This window comes from Cornus florida, unplaced genomic scaffold, assembly GCF_030987335.1.
Source record: "Cornus florida cultivar Cherokee Brave unplaced genomic scaffold, ASM3098733v1 CherokeeBrave_3.0.0_Hap2_Chr03, whole genome shotgun sequence".
In the NCBI taxonomy this organism is placed as follows: domain Eukaryota; kingdom Viridiplantae; phylum Streptophyta; class Magnoliopsida; order Cornales; family Cornaceae; genus Cornus; species Cornus florida.
In genome coordinates this window covers 2,435,569-2,453,980 of record NW_026775573.1, presented here as the reverse complement: position 1 = coordinate 2,453,980, position 18,412 = coordinate 2,435,569, and the positions used below count along the sequence as shown (strand labels likewise).

General features: G+C 34.8%; 2 protein-coding genes across 2 annotated transcripts; one reads left to right on the top strand and one right to left on the bottom strand.

The window, feature by feature from the left end:
- Positions 1-547: 547 nt before the first annotated feature.
- LOC132300940 (F-box protein At2g26160-like) lies at positions 548-1,117 on the top strand. Its single transcript, XM_059798245.1, has one exon. The coding sequence runs from the start codon at positions 548-550 to the stop codon at positions 1,115-1,117; it is 570 nt and encodes a 189-aa protein (XP_059654228.1).
- A 9,515-nt stretch (positions 1,118-10,632) lies between these two features.
- Positions 10,633-11,508, bottom strand: LOC132300939 (F-box protein CPR1-like). Its single transcript, XM_059798244.1, has one exon. It carries the CDS (start codon positions 11,506-11,508, stop codon positions 10,633-10,635), a length of 876 nt encoding a protein of 291 aa, XP_059654227.1.
- Between the last annotated feature and the right edge of the window lie 6,904 nt (positions 11,509-18,412).

The following is an 18,412-nucleotide window of genomic DNA, read 5'->3' as shown; positions in this document are numbered from 1 at the left end:
ACTTGGTCCGACCCCCCAGAAGAATTGCTGGACTTGATCTTGGAACGTCTCACGGACTTTTCTTATCTCATCTGTTGTCACCGTGTCTGCCATTCGTGGCGGTCTGCTGCAGCTCGGAAGCTATGTGGTAATAACCATGAAGTTCCTCCATTACAACTTCAATGTACTTCTAACAGCATCATCTTATCAAAAGAATATGGGTCGACCAAAAAAATGAAGCAGTTTGATTTCGGCATCCCCAACATGTTCCTTCCTTTTGGTTCAACTTCTGGTTCAACTTCAACCCCATGCATCTCGTCTTACCGTGGATGGCTACTACTGCTTCACCTTCACCTCAAAGGAAAAATTGTTCCACCATCATCAGAATTGTATAAAACCTCTCAAACATGAACAGTAGTACATCTTTTCAATCCCTATATAAGAGTCCTAGTCGAGCTTCCATCACATCCATGGCCACCGTGCAAGACCGGAGAACTTAGATTCGTCGCATCATGCAGTGCTACTGATCCCAATTGCATCATCTGTGTATATAGTCTCCACACATGACATGGCTTTTTATAGACTACGCAACAAAAAGTGGTCGCCTTTCTTTACTAATTCCACCAACAGATTTGAAGAAGCCGTCTTCTACAAGGGTCACTTCTATGCAGTTGATGATATTGGTGTGCTTCGACGTCTCTTGTTCGATATTGACAGTAATTCTTACGAGGAGGAGGTAGTATCGGTGGATATTGGTGGTAATACTTCATATAGATACTTGGTTGAGTCGTCTTCCTCTTGTGGAGGAGTAACAATGATGGTTGTGAGGAGGTTTGACTTTGAAAGAGGCAAAACCGAATTGTTTGAGATTTTCAAGTTGGATTGGAGCAATGGTAATTGGGAAGAGGTGAGTAATTTGGGTGATCAAGCCCTCTTCTTGGCTCATTGTGATTCTAAGCTTGTCTCGGTCAGCCTTGACAATCCTGAATATAGGCAAAACACTATTTATTTCATTGATGATGTCTTTGCAGAAGATTTTGGGATGTATAATTTGGGAAATCGTTATTTTGAACCATTAAAAATACCTTCCTCTCATATGCGTCATCCATTTTGTGGATGGATTCAACCAGCAGCTTAGAGCATAAATTATTGATGTAATCGGTACCTTCTCTATTTATAATTTTTGTTAAACCTTTTGTGTTATTTCTTAGGTTCCCATTAACATATTATTAGGATGATATTGGAAATGTTTAAGGATAAAATGAGCAATCTTAGGATTATATTGCAAATATTTGAGGATAAAATGAGCAATCTTTTGAAATGGTTTTTGGTTAAAGAAATATATTCATGTTTTTCTTTTTCGTGTATCCCAAAATAAGTGTCTACTTTTTTTTTTTAAATAATATATTTTATATTTTTTTCATATATATTGTTTAAATTTTCAAATTTGAATATTCAAAACTTATTGAATTGTTTTGGGCTTAAATGCTCTCTACTTTCCATTGGGCCCGGTTATTATTGAAAACTTCTTTGGGCTTGTATATACTCTTTTATTATTAATAAATTAACCTTTAACTTTCAAAGAAAATAAAAAGTTAGTAATTTCTAGGTAGACAATACATGTTCCCTTAAAAATTATTAATTCCCAAAAGGGACACGTAAATTGGGACGGAAAATATTATCATAAATTGGTTGTAATAAATTTAATTTTACAAACAACAAAACAATTACCATTTATTAGTTTTATTAGAATTTTTTTTTTTTTTTTTTTCCGATTTAGTACTCACACACACAAGCCTCTACTGAGGTTTGAATCCCTGTCCTCTCTTTGAGAAACAGGGATTTAGTACCGCTAGGCCACTGATTTTATTAGAATATTACTAAAACCAAAAACTGCATTAAGCTTTTGGCAAAGTATAAAAAAAGAGTGACCTTTATAATGCATGCATTTGTGAATTATACATAATCACATATTATATAATTTATATACATCAATAATGTGTTATTTTTGGTTAAGCACATCCATATATAAGTATAAAAATTGGCTGAAAGTTCACATTTTGATCAATTAGGATTGAATTATTAAGACCGGATACGTAGAGAAATGCTTCCTACAAATTCAATCCCCCAAACTTCAGTATCTACACAGTCAGTAGGTTTTCGCTCCAACAGATTCATGCCCAAAACAATGCAATTAAACTTTCTCCTTGTTGAAGAAGCCGACTATGAAATAAAATACAATGAAAATTTTGGTCGTTCTTTTCTTTATTTTTTGATAGGTAAAGATAAATTCATTAAAAGCAAAGAGGAGTACATCAGCCCAATGCTAGCCCAGAGCTAACTGGAGAGCAAAACTCAAATACAAAGCAGGCCCAAAAGCCACAAAGAAACTATGGAACAAGGAATTTGTTCATAAGGAACATGTTATTTGAATTTATAAAGTAGGATGTTTTGAATCCGTAAAATAAGAGATAAATTTATAAAGAATTTTAAAATATTATGGATAAAATGTTAAATTCTACTCTTGCATGCATGAATATTTATAATAGAGAAATCCTAATATCTTAAAGGAAACTAGTTACTTATGTAAATTAAAAATATAAAGAAATTAAACTATAAAAAAATAAAATAAAAATCTAATTAATAATCTGTCCTACATCATTCCAACACCACCTTCTAATACCACCATCTACACCACTGTTGTTTTCCACTTCTACTACCATAGTCACCATCCACCATTACAACCAAACAATAAAAGAAGAATAATCTTTTGCATTCCGTTTTATTTGGTCTACCAAACACAACATTAATGGTTATGCAATATTTTTGATTGATAATAAGTTAAGACTCATATTGTAAATAAATATAAATTTTTTTCAATTTTTTTTTTTTTCTTTTCATATAATTAATTTGCCTGCCAAAATCAAACTTTCAGGGTTCAAAGAGGTTTAAGGTCTGGCGCACTAATCAATCGTGACACCCAGGGGCGACTGGGCCCTTAGGAGATTTAGGCAGTTGCCTAAAGCACTAGCCAATAGGAAGACCTAATTTTTTTTTTTATTTTTTATTTCTTCATATTATATCCTTCCTAAAATTATTATTATTTTTTAATTTCTTTATATTATATCTTTCCTAAATTAATTTTATTTTTTTATTTTTTCATGTTATATCTTCCTAAAATTTTTATTTCCTTCCTATTATCACTCCAACCAATATAAAGGCCCTAAAATTTGTATTTCCTTAATATTATAACTTTCAAAAAAATTATTTGTTTATATTATAACTTTCCTAAAAATATTATTTCTTTTTAATTATTAAACTCTGCTCAATAGAAAGGCGCCAATTTTTTTATTTCCTTATATTATAACCTCCTTAAAAAATTTATTTGTATCAATTATTAAACCATAATCAATAGAGATATAGAGGCCAAAAGATTTCAATCTTTACTTTTATTTTATTTTTTTTCAGCTCCTCATTCACGTTTATTTTTTCTCCTGAATTTGTAAGACTTTCCATATTCTTATTTTAACTTCTTCTTTTTCTTTTCTTTTTTTTAACATATTTTTTCTTATTTTTCATTAGGTATAAATTGTATAACTCTAAGATTAATTGGATTGACTATATATATATATATATATTATATTAAAAGGCCACTTTTATATATTTTTTTGCATCTTTTATAATTGGGACATGTTAGTGTCTATCTTGCCCCTCTCAAACCCTAACCCTAATAATCGACCACTCCTTGCTTGTTCATTCCACTGCCTCCTCTCAAACCCCCACCACCAAAATCCCTCTCTCTCTACTCCCCTTACCGTATTCGCTGTTGTCAATGGCTAAACAATCTTCCTCGGGCTTCCCAAATGAATTGCTCAATGACCTAACGATACATTGTTCTGAGACTAAAAAAGTAAAGTATTCATCTTGGTCCAACCTCCCAGAAGATTTGCTGGACTTGATTCTGGAAAATCTCACCGACTTGTCTAATCTCATTCTATGTCACGATATCTGCCATTCATGGCGATCTGCTGTTGGTCGGAAGCTATGTGGCAATAACCATGTACTTCCTCCATTATTATTCCTATGTAAGTCTAGCACAATCATCTTATCAAAAGATTATCACACCCCTAAACTATACCTAACAACCAGAGAGTTTGATTTCTGCATGCCCAACATGTTAATTCCTTTTGGTCCAAACCCATGCGTCTCTTCTTACCATGGATGGTGTTACAGGGCTAAATTACACCATGAATTTTTGCCTCTGTAATGGCACTTGGGGCCACCAAGTCTCAGCCAACACTACAACACAATATATACAGTATAGAAATGTAAAGAAGGCACACACAGTTTACAGGGACAAGCCCCAACCTTTACTCATATTAAACATATTAAAAAGGAACATGAGTTCGTACAAAGAACCAAGGTTCACCCCCTCCTCTCTGTTCCCTTTACAAAGCCCACCTTAGCATTATATAAGCCACTCTCAAAACTGCTCATAACTGCCCACTAAGATGATGGATGACACTCCCATCCACCTAGGGTCGTGCTGGCACCCTCTAAATGTGCCAACACTATAATGCAGTTGACAAGCCCAACTGCTAGACTTGTTGGCATGTTCTACTCATGCCACATAACCACAAGAAGTTACATTCTGCATAATGGAAGAAACCACCCTTAACCGCCTGTGTGTTGGTCTCTCAGAATTGTGCCACATGCTTGGGAGGTTACTCAGCGCTCCCCCACTTCCCATGATGAGTGGGAAGTGCTAGTAACTTCCCCCAACCGACCGAGTCCACTTAGCCACCACCTCTTGTAACCACAAGCCATGACTTTGTGTGGTCCATGCTCTAGCCACATCTGAGTCAACCTTGTGAACCTAGCCCAAGCCAAGTCCACCAATCTGCACCCACATATATATGTTTCTGAGTGTACGGCGTGCCAAACCATGCACGCCCATGCGCACGCTCGAGTGTACACCAAAGTGCACGTCGGCGCACACACTGGTGCCCTTCTACGAGCGCCATGTTTGAACCCTCATGCGCCCATGGCTGTACACCCGCCTGGACGCTCGCACGCACGCCGAGCTAGACGCTTGCGTACACTAGGTTGGACGCCTGCCCGCGCGCCCACTTACACGCCCGCGCGCGCGCCGCTGCACACCAGCGCGCGTATCGGTGCCCACTTGTTTGCCCTTCAATATTTTGGATGCTCCCCACTTGTGCAACCATCTTGGAGTGGTGCAACACGTGCCCATGTACGTTGGCTAAACCCTCGAAGCAAGCCATACCATAGCCCAACCGATGTGCTCAACAGACCCCTCCCTAGTATAGTCTTAAGGAAATCCAGCACTCTGACAGAAGTAAATATCACTCATACTTGAGGAGTCATAATGGCCTTTCAAGCCTTTTCCGACATCCAAATTGAGTGTCGTCTGCGCCAACCAGCTTCTATGGACTCAAGGTACCTCCCATAAAGATCCCGAGTCAAAACTCCAAGTTTCATTTTTCACCATATTTACGAAAGTGCCACTGGGCACCCCCAGTGCACGCCGAGCATCCTTTTAAGCATCCTGTGTGCACGCTGAGCATCTTGTGCACGCTGACAACCCACTGAGCATCCTCATGGCTGTCTAACCAACACCAAAGTATTCCCAAGGCATGGCATGGCCTTGAAATGCCCATGTCTTCCCCTGGACAACCGTCAAGGGGCTAACAGATGGCTACTACTACAATACCACAAAGTCCCTTGCAAAACCAGTTCTGAAATAGCAAACCTGTATAAAACCAGTAAAATTAAATTGTCCCAATTTTCTTCTCCTTATTCCCATGATAGGAGTGAAACAACAACACTACATCTTTTCAATCCCTATTCAAGAACCCTAGTCAAGCTTTCACCACCTCCACCGCTACTGTGTAAGTTTGAAAAACTTAGATTCGTCACATCATACAGTGCTTCTGATCCCAACTGTATCATCTGTGTATACAGTCTTTCCGATGCCGTGTCTTTTTATAGACTAGGAGACAAAAAGTGGTCGTCTCTCTTTTGTAATTCCAACAGCAGACTTTGTGACAGGGACAGAAACTGGTGGTCTCTCTCTGCCAATTCCAGAAAGAGGCCTACTGCGGCGGCCATCTTCTACAAGGGTCACTTCTATGCAGTTGATCATCATGGTGTGCTTCGACGTCTCTTGTTTGATATTGACTGTAATTCTTACGAGGAGAAGGTGGTATCGGTCATGAGTACTACCACAGATACTCCTCCACACATATACTTGGTAGAGTCAACGTCTTCGTCTAGTGGTGAACTGATGATGGTTGTCAGGAGTGGTTATCATGATAGGGAAATCATCGAAAGGCTTGCTAATTCTTATTGGCAGTGGCCTGAAATAAGCAAAATGTTTGAGATTTACAAGTTGGATTGGAGCAATGGTAAATGGGAAGAGGTTAGTAGCTTGGGTGATCAAGCCCTCTTATTGGCTCAGTCCGAATCTAAGCTTGTCCATAGTCATGAATATAGGCAGAACACCATCTATTTATTTAATAATCCATCAAGTGAAGTGATGGAAATTGGGTTGTATGACTTGGGAAATCATAGGGTTCAACTATTAAATAAATTTTCCTATCAAATGGGTGTTCCATATTGTGGATGGTTTTACCCGGCAGCATAGGATTGATGCATTGCGTTTATTTAAGATTTATCTTAAACCTATTGCATGTGTTATTACTGCAATCCTAAATGCTATGGTGGTGTTGGGCTTCCAAGGCTTGCTACTCTTAATAAAATCTCTTTGTTGAGACACATATGGAACCTTTTGCAGGATAAATGATAGTAGTCTATTAGGTGAAAGAGAGAACCTCTCAGTTTTTGGAGTCTAAAGTCCTCAGCTGAACCTGAATTCGTGGAATTAGGGGATGATTTTGCACCTTAGAGGTTTGGCCAGACCTTTCATCAGGCATATGGTGGGTAACGGCAAAGACATCTCTTTGTGGCATGATTTCTGGCTTCCTTGTGGACTTGCAAATTAATCATGATATTATAGTTGGCACTCAATGGAAATTATGATTAGACAGAATCAATGGAGATATCTGTGGATGCAGCTATCCTGATTGGGCCTGGTTTTTCGGTTTTTGCTATTTCTTTTGGTTGCGTGTAGCCTTCAGGCGATTCTTAGGCAGAATGATGGGGTGTCTCATTGACCCTGGATTGTGAAATGGTTTTTGATTACCGAAAAATAAATTTAATTTATTACACAATAATTACAATTTATTATTTTTATTAGAATATTTGGAGAAATCAAATATGACCAAGGAGAAACAAACTGCATTAAGCTTTTGGCAAAAGAATAAAAAAAATATATATAACATAATGCCTGCATTTCTGAATTATAAATAACCTCTTGAATATATTTACAAACTCCAAAATATATTGTGAGCACTAAAATATGAAATTTCATCATGATAAAAAGGTTTGCTGAGGATAGAAATTTCTGTAAATTCAGTTGACTCTACTTCCCCAGGGCACTTTTTCTCTGAGGGAATGATGCTTGCAGTAGAGAATTCCATCAAGAGCAGCATAAGATGACTGTGTTAGGGCACAAATTCCATGAACACATTTGACTTGTGGAATGACTCTCCATCCATAGTCACCACCTATTAGATACATCAATAATGTGTAATTTCTGGTTAAACACATCCATATGCAGTATAAAAAGTGGCTGAAAGTTCCCATTTTGATTAATTAGGATCGTATTAAGATTGGATACGTTGAGAAACGCTTCCTACAAATTCTCAACCCCTCAAGTTGATTTTAATTAGCTCCAACAGATAATACAGATTCATGCTCAAAACAATGCAATTCAAGTTGATTTTAATTAGCTCCAACAGATAATACAAATTCATGCTCAAAACAATGCAATTCAACTTTCTCCTTGTTGAATCAACTATAACTAGTTGACGAAGCCACCAAGTACTAAAGAAAATACAATGAAAATTTTGGTCATTGCTCATTTCCCTTGGCTTGTACTACTCAAGTGCACACTATATACATAAAATGGTAGCCATCAATTACAAGCAGTATGGGGTTTAGTGAGCCAAAGTAGAAGACATTGAACAAATAGGGGGATGTTTCCTTATTTGTGCATATATAATGTATGTGTGTGTGCATGTATAACAACGAGATAAGCTATAAAACTGCAAACCTTCTTCAAAGGGTATGTACGTAGAAAAAGGAAGAGACTTTGCTTGGGGTTAGTGACTGCAAAATATGATCAAAATTTGTACATTATCATTAACCAATGCGAGAGGTGAAAAAGAATATTAAAGAAAGAACAAATAATGCAATTGGATATTGAATCCACTTTAATTCCTCTGTATTTGAGCAGAAACTTTCTTTCCTTCTATTTTCCAACCAGAAGGGAAAAGAAAAAATAAATAAATTCAAGTTCAATATTTCTTACTGAGCAGGACTGTAACAAGAAATTACAAAATAAAAAAATAAAATAAAATAATAAAAATAAAAAACTATGTCCATGGCATAAATTCCTAAATACTGACTTTGTTATATATCAAATTGATTGATTGAAAAACTGTGGCAATACTAGTCGTAAGGGGCATAACACACCCTAAGCACATAGACAAGAATAAACATGAAGATACCAATGGATATTGACTCTCAGTCTTTCCCGCTAGAATGTTCCCAGAAAACAACAAATAGTAGCTGAATATGAGGAAATTTAATATTTGTAAAGCCTAAAACAAACTTTGAAATGAGTGACGTTACATTCGAGATGTTGTATCTCAAATGACGAGCAGAAGAAAAGAACTTACCTAAAAAGTCAATTATGAGATTGAAGGTTCGGGAAATAAAGTAAAGAACCAAGGAATGGTAAAAAGAAAAGACTCCTGTTACCTAGCTAGCTGGCACCTTAATACAATAAATTTTGATGAACATCATCAATTTGCGAAAAAGAAATAAAGAAAATAAATGGACAATTTTAATCAGCATATGATGAGTGGACATGAGCACAAGCAGTTCAAATCTACAGTCATGAGGTTGAAAATGGACAAATCTATAAAGTCTAGATTTCATTTAATTAGGTCAAGACATGGACACAGTTGGTGTGGCGCGTGTACATTTTATTGCTAAATTGGGGTGAATATGAAAGAATTTTAGACAATAATCATAGAAGAAACTTGAAAGTATGACATTCAGATTAGGTTCATTAAAATGCACTAGTTCCTCTACCAATATTTTGATTAAAATCAAAAGCACTCTGTCAACAAGTGCGCAGAAAGTTAAGAAGATGCTGCCCACATATCAAAGCTTTTAAAGGAATAAACCGTGAATAAGAGTCAATAAGAAAATGGTGTAATTGTTTTTACTAGTAAGACATAATGGTCCATATATTTGAAACAATTTCATACCCTACAAACCCAATGACCCTCCCATTCCTAACTTTGGCCAGACAAGAGACAACCATCCTAGTTGGGCTGCTATAGCTACAGGGTCTCAAGATGATGCCCCAAGAATGGAGTTTGAATTTCTTCCTCCCGGTGTTACTGAATGCTAGTCAATAAGGTTTGACGCCACAAATTCCATCCCAGAAAAGATGAACTCTGCCTAAAGTTTTATGTATGCAATATTTTATCAAGTAAGAGACTTAATGCATTCTTCTGTCTTTCACACACTTTTTACAACTCTCTCAGCATATAGCAGTCAAATAGCATGTCCCTAAATCAAGGGTAACATGCAACTCTTCTGCCTTTGGTAAGAAGTTCAACCTTGGACAGCATATTATCAAGTTCAACAGGCATGGAAACACAATAATATGAAAACATGGAAGAAAATAATATATATTTAACTAGCATTGAATCAGATAGTATAAACACAAAATATATACCATGAACAATATACTTACGGTTTTGCGCCATTATTACAACGAGGAAAAGGGGGAATTTTTTTAATACAACAATGGTAAATGATATTATATCATTTTGCTATAACAATATCACCAAATAATAAAATCTTGACATTCAGTCATATGGGGCCACTCAAGCACATGTCCATTGTGTTTTTCCTAAAACACATTTTGAGCTTTTCCTAAAACTTCTAGCAGCACCTGAAAAAAATACATCAGCATAGACAGCATAGAACATCAGTTTTTATGACCACCACTATAAGCCTCTTTTTGTTGTAATATAACCTTTGACATTATTTCTCCAAATTATTGTCAATCAATTCTCGACCCAAAAAGCAACAGATCCCTGTTACCATAAAATATACATAATATTTGAAGAGTAGCGTTACTTGTCTGCTGTATGGACCTATTTTCATTGATGTAAATAATTAACAAAATATGTTTTGAGTCTCAACCAAAATAGAATCTAATTTCTGATACAACAAGTTAGCAAACCTAAAAGCACAAATGGGTTTGCTAATCAACAAAAGGTGCAAGCCATGATCACAAGGTTGAAACATATTCTACTCATAAAATAAATAAATAAATAAATAAAATAAAATAAAAATCATAGATTTTCTAGGAATACCAAAATCCTTTATGGGCGCCATAAGAGAATCATGCTTCGGTGGAAACTTACCAGCTCCCCCAAAACCAAACATCCTCATAAATCACAGCAACAATTAGTGAAAGCCAAATCACTGATAATGATTGAGCTTAAAAAGGCTTTTCACATTAACATCCGCAGCAATTGCACAAATGCCGAGATCGATGACCCTCTTCTCTTTCAGGTAATACCACATTAATTTACCAAACATATACAACAAGAAAACTTCCCTACTGTTGTTAGAATAAGCCAAAACCCTTGCACACTGCGTGCCATACATGCTGTCGAGATTTGGCACCGTTAACATTAGGGTGAAGACTTTTGTCCATGACTCCTCCACCATATAATCATTCATGACCCATAGTTCAAAAGCTTCTTGTTCATTAATAGCATAAAGTATGCACAAACATCCATCCAATACCCCCAAGGTCCCATAACAAACACTAGAAACATTTGGCACCTCTATTACCCAGTATTCCTCATCCACGGGATCAAAACCAACAGCAATGTCAAACAAATCTGTCTGATCTCTACAAGCCAACCAATGCAAAGCACCATCAACAAGCACACCGGGATTTCTCATAGATTCAGGAGGCCAATAAAGGAAATACTTGAAGCCCTCGCATACCCGCCTCCACATACTCGATCTTAAACCATAAACCATTACTTGGGACGAAGCGTGATCCGGATCCTCATAGACCAGCACAACCCTAACAACCTTGTAATCATCACCCACGGGATCATACACTATTCCATGTGCGTGGAAACCCCCACTGCGACGTGGCACTGGAGGTAAAATTTTGTACTCCTTGGTGGACGGATTTAACAAAGTAATGGTTGCACACATGAATCGATGCAAACAGATCAAACCATTGCAAAAACCTTCTGCAGTAGTCCGATAGTCGTCAGATTTTACCATATCTAGACGAGGGATACTATTACCAATCTTCAAAACACCATCCAGCATATCTACGTGTAGCATATCTAAGTCTACTGAATATATTATAGAAACATTTCTATAAATTATACTCAAATTCGTTCCAGTTTCAAGTGATCGGTTTAGTTGTAATTTGATGAACCTAGGTGAGTCAATTAGGGCACACCATTGTTTGGAAAAGCACCTGAAATGTAGATCTTTCACCGGTAGTCGGGAGAGAATATCGTCGATCACATCCTCTGGAAGCTACGACGTCAACGACGCCGCCACAGATTGCTTCTCCATCTTCCCCTTCCCCTTCCCCTTTTCCGATCGATTCCGCTTCCTTCCCATGGCTGCTTTTTCACATGAATATCACGGCATATAGACACGAGAGCAATGGATAACAAAAGTTTTGTGTGTGAGAGAGAGAAGCTTGACGTCATAAGAAAACGACGCGGTTTAAAGTAAATTTTTAAAAAACTAAAAAAAATAATGAAGTACGGTAAAATATTTAAAAAAAAAAAAAAAAAAAAAAAAAAACTAATTCCCTTTTTTTGCCGGGTTTGGTCACTAAGCCTCTGTCCAGGAGAGGATTCAGAAATGCACAATGTAGCGTGTTAAATAATTCTGACGTGGGCTAATACTACTAAATATTTTTTTTATATTTTTTTAATTGGACTAAAATTACCTCTAATAAATTTGGTGGGCTTTGGTGGCGTTGAATCCACCCCTAGATTCGCTCTTAACTCAAGTAAGGGCATGAAGTGGTTGGAATTGGGTTTGGCCTGGGAGAGGGCAAAAACAAGCATATGACATCAAATCAGAGCCCCGAACACCAAAATGAGAATACAAATTTCATGTTTAATTGTATGTAATGTTAAATTGCATTCACTATAAAGGTTAAGTGGTTCATTTTAATTGTGTTCAATTAACTAGTGGGACCTGAAAGAATGCTTAATTTTGGTTGGCAATGAAATATAATATGCTAGAGGAAATTGTAGAGGTCGGTATTGAATTGGATGGGGATAATATGCTGGAGGAAATTGTAGAGGTCAGTATTAAATTGGTTGGTGTAGTATTAATGGCGTATATAAATTATAATGGCATGACATTCGTTACATTAGAAAAAAATTAAAAACTAGCCAAACTAGGCAAACAGAGTGCTCAACATACATAGAATTATCAGTCTTCTACTTCCACCATTTTTCTTTTCCCTACAATTTCACTCTTCCGTTTTTATTTGTTTCCCCATCTCCCTCTCTCTCTCAATTTGTCTGGGTGTTTTACTTTGTCTTTATAAAAATTTAGGGACGGTTGGTTAATTCACTTTTGCTGATTATTTATTTATTTATACAACAGGTTAAAACTTTAAGACTTCGTTTAGAAAAGCAAAGAAAAAAAATACTAATAACATTAGTTACACGAAAATAAAAAATAAAAACTTTTCATATTCTTATTTTAACTTTTATCTTCGTTGTTGTTTTTTTTTTTTTTTCTTCTTATTTCTGAAATATTTTTTCTGATTTTTCATTAAGTATAAGTTGTATAACTCTAATGCTACGTTTAGTATGCAGGAATGGAATACAATACAAGTGGGAATATAATGAGAATGGAAATGGAATGTGAAATGTGTAGGAATGGAATTATAATAACCATTCTAGTATTTGGTTGCACCAATTTAAAATTAAAAATTGAATAAATTTTAAATTAAATTCTCCAAAATATTTATCTTAGTAACAAAAAAATTAAATTAACAAAATGACATTCTCTAATAATTTTTTAAAAATAAATAGTGGCAGTGGCAGTGGTGGATGGTGGTGGAGAAGGAAAGCGGTAGTGGTGAAGGTGGTAGTGTTGGAAGGCGGTGGTGGTGGCAATGGTGGAAGGCGGCGGTGGTGGTGGCAATGGTGATAGACGATGGCAGTAGTGTGATAGTGGCGGTGGAAGGAGATAAAGGTGTAGGTGGCGGTGGTGAAAGCTAATTGTAATATCCCTAATTTTAAAAGGAGAGTCGTAGTATTATTTAAAATATTTTAATTGTATTTTTATTTATTTACTTAATTATTTGACTATTTAATTACGTATTTAATTAAATTAATTAATTAAATATTTTATTTGTTTAAATGTTTTATTTGACTTAACTTATTAATTGAAAGTGCATGTGTGCATTATATATATATTTTCTTTAGAGAATAGTAGTATCAGAGAGTCTATCGACCTCTTAAAAGCACCCATAATACATTTTGGTGAACTAAGCTTTTATACAAATCATTTGCATTTGGCTTACATAATGGTAATCAGCTTTGCCTTCTTCTTTTTTTTACTGTACAATTATCTCCCAAACAATTGTACAGTAAATAGTATTTCTTCGTTATGCTTTAGAGAAGATGAAGACCATGACCACATTTTCTTTAATTGCTCCTGCTCAAAACAGAGTATGGCAATTTTTCCCGCATAAACATGGGATTTACTCGGGCCATCGCTAACTGGATAGCCCAATCCTTAATTATATTTTGTTGGGGTTGTCATTTCACTGTGGAGGATATCTGCAAATAAATTGAGGACTGTAGATGCAAACTCTCTGTTGCTGCTCTGAGTTTTTGCTGCTTCTCTGAAATCTGCTTCTGTTGTTGCTTTTAGTTGGGTGGGTGGGTGGGCTTTTAGTTAGGCTGTTTAGCCCTTTTGTGGCTTGTATGCTAGGCTATTTGGTCTTTCTCCTCTTGCACAGTTTCCTCTATTAATACATTTACTTGCCAAAAAAATGCATACCTATCAGCAGTTTCAATCAGAGTCCATATTGTACCATTAAAATCCTCCAGGTATGGTGAGCTTAGGGATGTCATTGGGACGGGTTAGGACATTCTTTTTCCAAACTCGCCCTGCATTAGAGTCAACAGTGAGTTCAATTTGTCCTGATATATATATTTTTAAGAAAAATAATGCAAACTTTGAACCAATTTAGAATAAATTTTGTAAAAAAAAATTAAAAATAGTAAAATATTTGACAATTATAATAATAAAATTTTTGTTAAAATTTAAAATGATCCTAATTAAGAAATGAATGAACTATAGTTAATAAAAGAATATCTATTATTAATTGGGGTGGGTGCACTCTTACCAAATTAAACCTGGGAGATCCTTAACCAATCTCAATAAGGGCATCAACCAGGGGTGGTGATTAACACTTCCGTTAAAGCGAGTGTTTTATAAACCAGTTGCAATCACATATTAAGGAACTACTGTATAACAAGGAATTTAATTATGAGATTTCAAATCCCATTAAAAATTCATTTCCATTTTAAAAATATATTCCTTTTAGTTCTATTTTGAATTCCAAATCTCATCAAATCCCACCACCATTCCAAACAGAGTGTAAGTTACCGCGTGAATCTAATTCGCAGACGTATATCATCTCTTTAAAAAACAGTACATATTCTTCATCTGTCTCTTCCCCCTCTCAAACCCTAACCCTAATACCTCCAACTTTGAAGGCATTGTAGTCTCTCGATCTCACCCAAGAAGACAATGCCTAAAAAATCTTCTTTAGTTTTTAAAAAATTGATTAGTCACCTAAAGGTGAAGTGTTCAGTAGAATCTGAAGCACAGTTTTTTTGGCCCTCCCACTTCCCAGAAGAATTGCTGGACTTGATCTTGGAACATCTCACGGACTTGTCTGATCTCGCTCGATGTCGCGGTGTCTGTCATTCATGGCGATCTGCTGCGCGCAGCTCGGAAGCTTTGTGGTAATAGCCATGCATTCCCTCCGGCCAGTACTACTCCTATGTAATCTTAAATCCATCATAGCTAGCACAACCAAAACCACCAAGGACAAGGAGTTTGTTTTCCCCAAAATGTTTCATTTTGGTTCAATCCCATGCATGTTTCTCGTCCTACCGTGGTTGGTTACTACTGTTTCAACTTCAACTACAGAAATTTGTTCCACGACCATCAAAGTATAAAATCAGTGAAATTAGATTGTCCCACTTTTCTTCTCCTCTTGACATTGATGAAGAAACACCACTATATCTTTTCAATCCCTATTCAACAACCATAGTCAAGCTTCGAGAGCCTCCACGTCCACTGTGTGCAAGTTGGCGACTTAGATTCATCACATCATGTACTGCTTCTGATCCCAATTGCATCATCTATGCATACGATCTTTGCTCACCTTTTTTGGCTTTTTATGGATTACGAGACAGGAAGTGGTCGTCCCTCTTTACTTCTGACAACATACCTGTTGAAGCCATTCTTCTACAAGGGTCATTTCTATGCAGTTGATGATTTAGGTGTGCTTCGACGTCTCTTGTTTGATATTGACTGTAATTCGTACCAGGAGGAGGTGGTTTCGGTAGATATTGGTGGTAGTACTGCAGATAGATACTTGGTCGAGTCGTTGTCTTCTTCACGTGGAGGAGTACTGATGATGGTTGTGTAAGATTATTTATTTAATTGTGGCCTACACGATTTGGACACGTGACATATGACATATTACTTAATGATTAAGTAAATAAATATCAGATTAATATTATATTATCTGGTCAACTTATAATTACCTTTTTGGTAATTACTTATTGGAAAAGCGTTTTCCTTTCTTATTCTTTACTTTGATGGAAAGTAGAATTGTATTACTAAAAGGAAAACTGGTCCTCTCTGCCTTTATAAAAGTGTATATACTCCATTATGTACAATTAATGATACAACACGTAAAAGTTTTATGTGTACAAAAGGCCAAGAGAGAGAAACCAGTTTCCACCTTTGCCTATTGATCAGAGTTGCAAATTAGTTCGTGACCAAAGGATCTGGACGTTGGATTTAATCTCAACAAGATTTGATATCATGAATCGAGGTATTTATATCTAACTATTTATTTATGCATTATAGATATGTGAAAATCATGAAGTTCTAAGATATGAGATTCATGTAAATTTGTGATTAATGGCTTAACACGAATTATTATAGTTTACATGTGGTATCTGAGCTAACGGTTTAGGAACTCATTATTTTTCATTAAAGTTGCATAAATAATATGTATAATTTTAAAATTAAATGATTGTATAATCCATTCTTTTAGAATCGTATGTTTAGATCAGTCCGTGTGGTTTTTGGGTTTAGGTACCTCGAGCCAAAAAAATTGAATTATGAAAGTTGGTTACTGATACATAGTTTACATATGTGTAATAGTACAAACGTATGCATAATGTGTGTAAGACAAACAACTTCAATGCTTTAGACTGATTTTCGTGCATGACTAATAAAGAACATTGAATTAAAAAAATAATAATAATAATAGCTTTTGTCTTGCTATTGTTTTATAAAAACATTAAGTTGTGAAAGGATTACAAAGACTCATTATTATTATTATTATTTAAAAATTAATAAATACATAAAGTTTGTGTATTTATTTATTTTATTAAAGAGGTTTAAATTATTGTTATAAGTATTTGTCCAATGATTTGAAGATTCTGATTTTAATTTAAAATAAATTAAAATTAAAGTTATTGAATACATAAAATATATGTATTGATTTATTTATTTTAGTAATTTGAATTTTTAGAATAATTTGTGAGTTTAGAAATTTAATCTAATAAATTAGACATGTAAATAACTTATTATTTCGTACCCAAACATACATACATATTGTAAAATCAATTTTAAATTGATTCAATTATGATCTTTAAGTCCGAAAATAATATAATATATTTTATTATGTATATAAAATAAAAAGATATTTTCTATGAAATTTCGGATTATCAAGTTTTTGAGATCGAAGTTGCTTAAACTTTAATCGACAATTATGAGTATGTGTGTATAATGTTAAATGGGTAAATTAATAATTAATTAATTACTAGTTAATTTAATATTCATATTATGTGTGGGTTAGTAGCTACCAAAGTGGCCTAACCATAATAGTTGATGAATATTAATTTTAGTAGTAAACATAATTGTAATATTTCATGAATTATGATGCTTATAATTTTTTGTGATATTCATGAATATTGATTTTATTTAATTATGAGAAATAATTACTCAAAGAGAATTGATTTTCAAGTGATTAAATAAAAATTAAAGGGTCGTATGTATATTTTTTTTTAATTAGGTAAATATAGGATATCCAAAGGTAACTTATTTGTTTAATTAAATAATGCATCACCAATAAAGGTATATATATAAATACATGTAAGCATCATTATTAGTATTTTATAGTTGTCACCCAAAGGGGTACTATAGTTATACATTGTATTTATATTTTTAAGTTATACATACGTGTTGTTAACTCAAAGCATTATTGTTGTTAAGATTTTATCTTATTATGTTTGTTTTATTACATCCATTAATGCGCATGCTACATCTGTTCTGATTCTCAATATGACTAACTTCTCATAATGAAATGAGTAAGTTGAGTTCAAAATTTAGATGTGTTAAATCTTGATTTAGCATTTTAAATTGAGAAACCTACTGTTATTACTGATAAAGATAGTGAGTGAGAAATTTTTTTCCATAAAGCTTGAGAGATATTGAACAGATTAAGCATTATAGTTATGCGAATAATTGTTTTCCATAGTTATAGTGCTAAGGAATATTTTGACTAGAAGAATGTTTTCGTATTGTAAATAAATATCTAAAACGAAAATTATTAATTGATATCACTACTATGGATTTTTTGTTGTACTCGTACCATGTATGATCGTATTTTTAGATGACTAATGTTGCTGCAAAATTGAGAACCTTATGGATGATTGTGAATGGGAATTTTCTTATTCAATTTATTCTCAATTTCTTGTCTATTCAGTATGGGTCATTTCGAATTAACACTATTAAGACAAGTGGAAAGTAAAAGAATTGACCATTATGTTAATTTAGGAGGAGACAAAGTTTAAGCAACAGGTAATCATTATGTTTATCTGATGACTCAAGAAGTTAGAAAGAAATTTGGGAATAAGTTAGAAAAGGC

Bases quoted from the DNA above. Each gene is read 5' to 3' on its own strand.
- LOC132300940 (XM_059798245.1), top strand. From the start codon at position 548: ATGGCTTTTTATAGACTACGCAACAAAAAGTGGTCGCCTTTCTTTACT.
- LOC132300939 (XM_059798244.1), bottom strand. From the start codon at position 11,508: ATGCTGGATGGTGTTTTGAAGATTGGTAATAGTATCCCTCGTCTAGAT.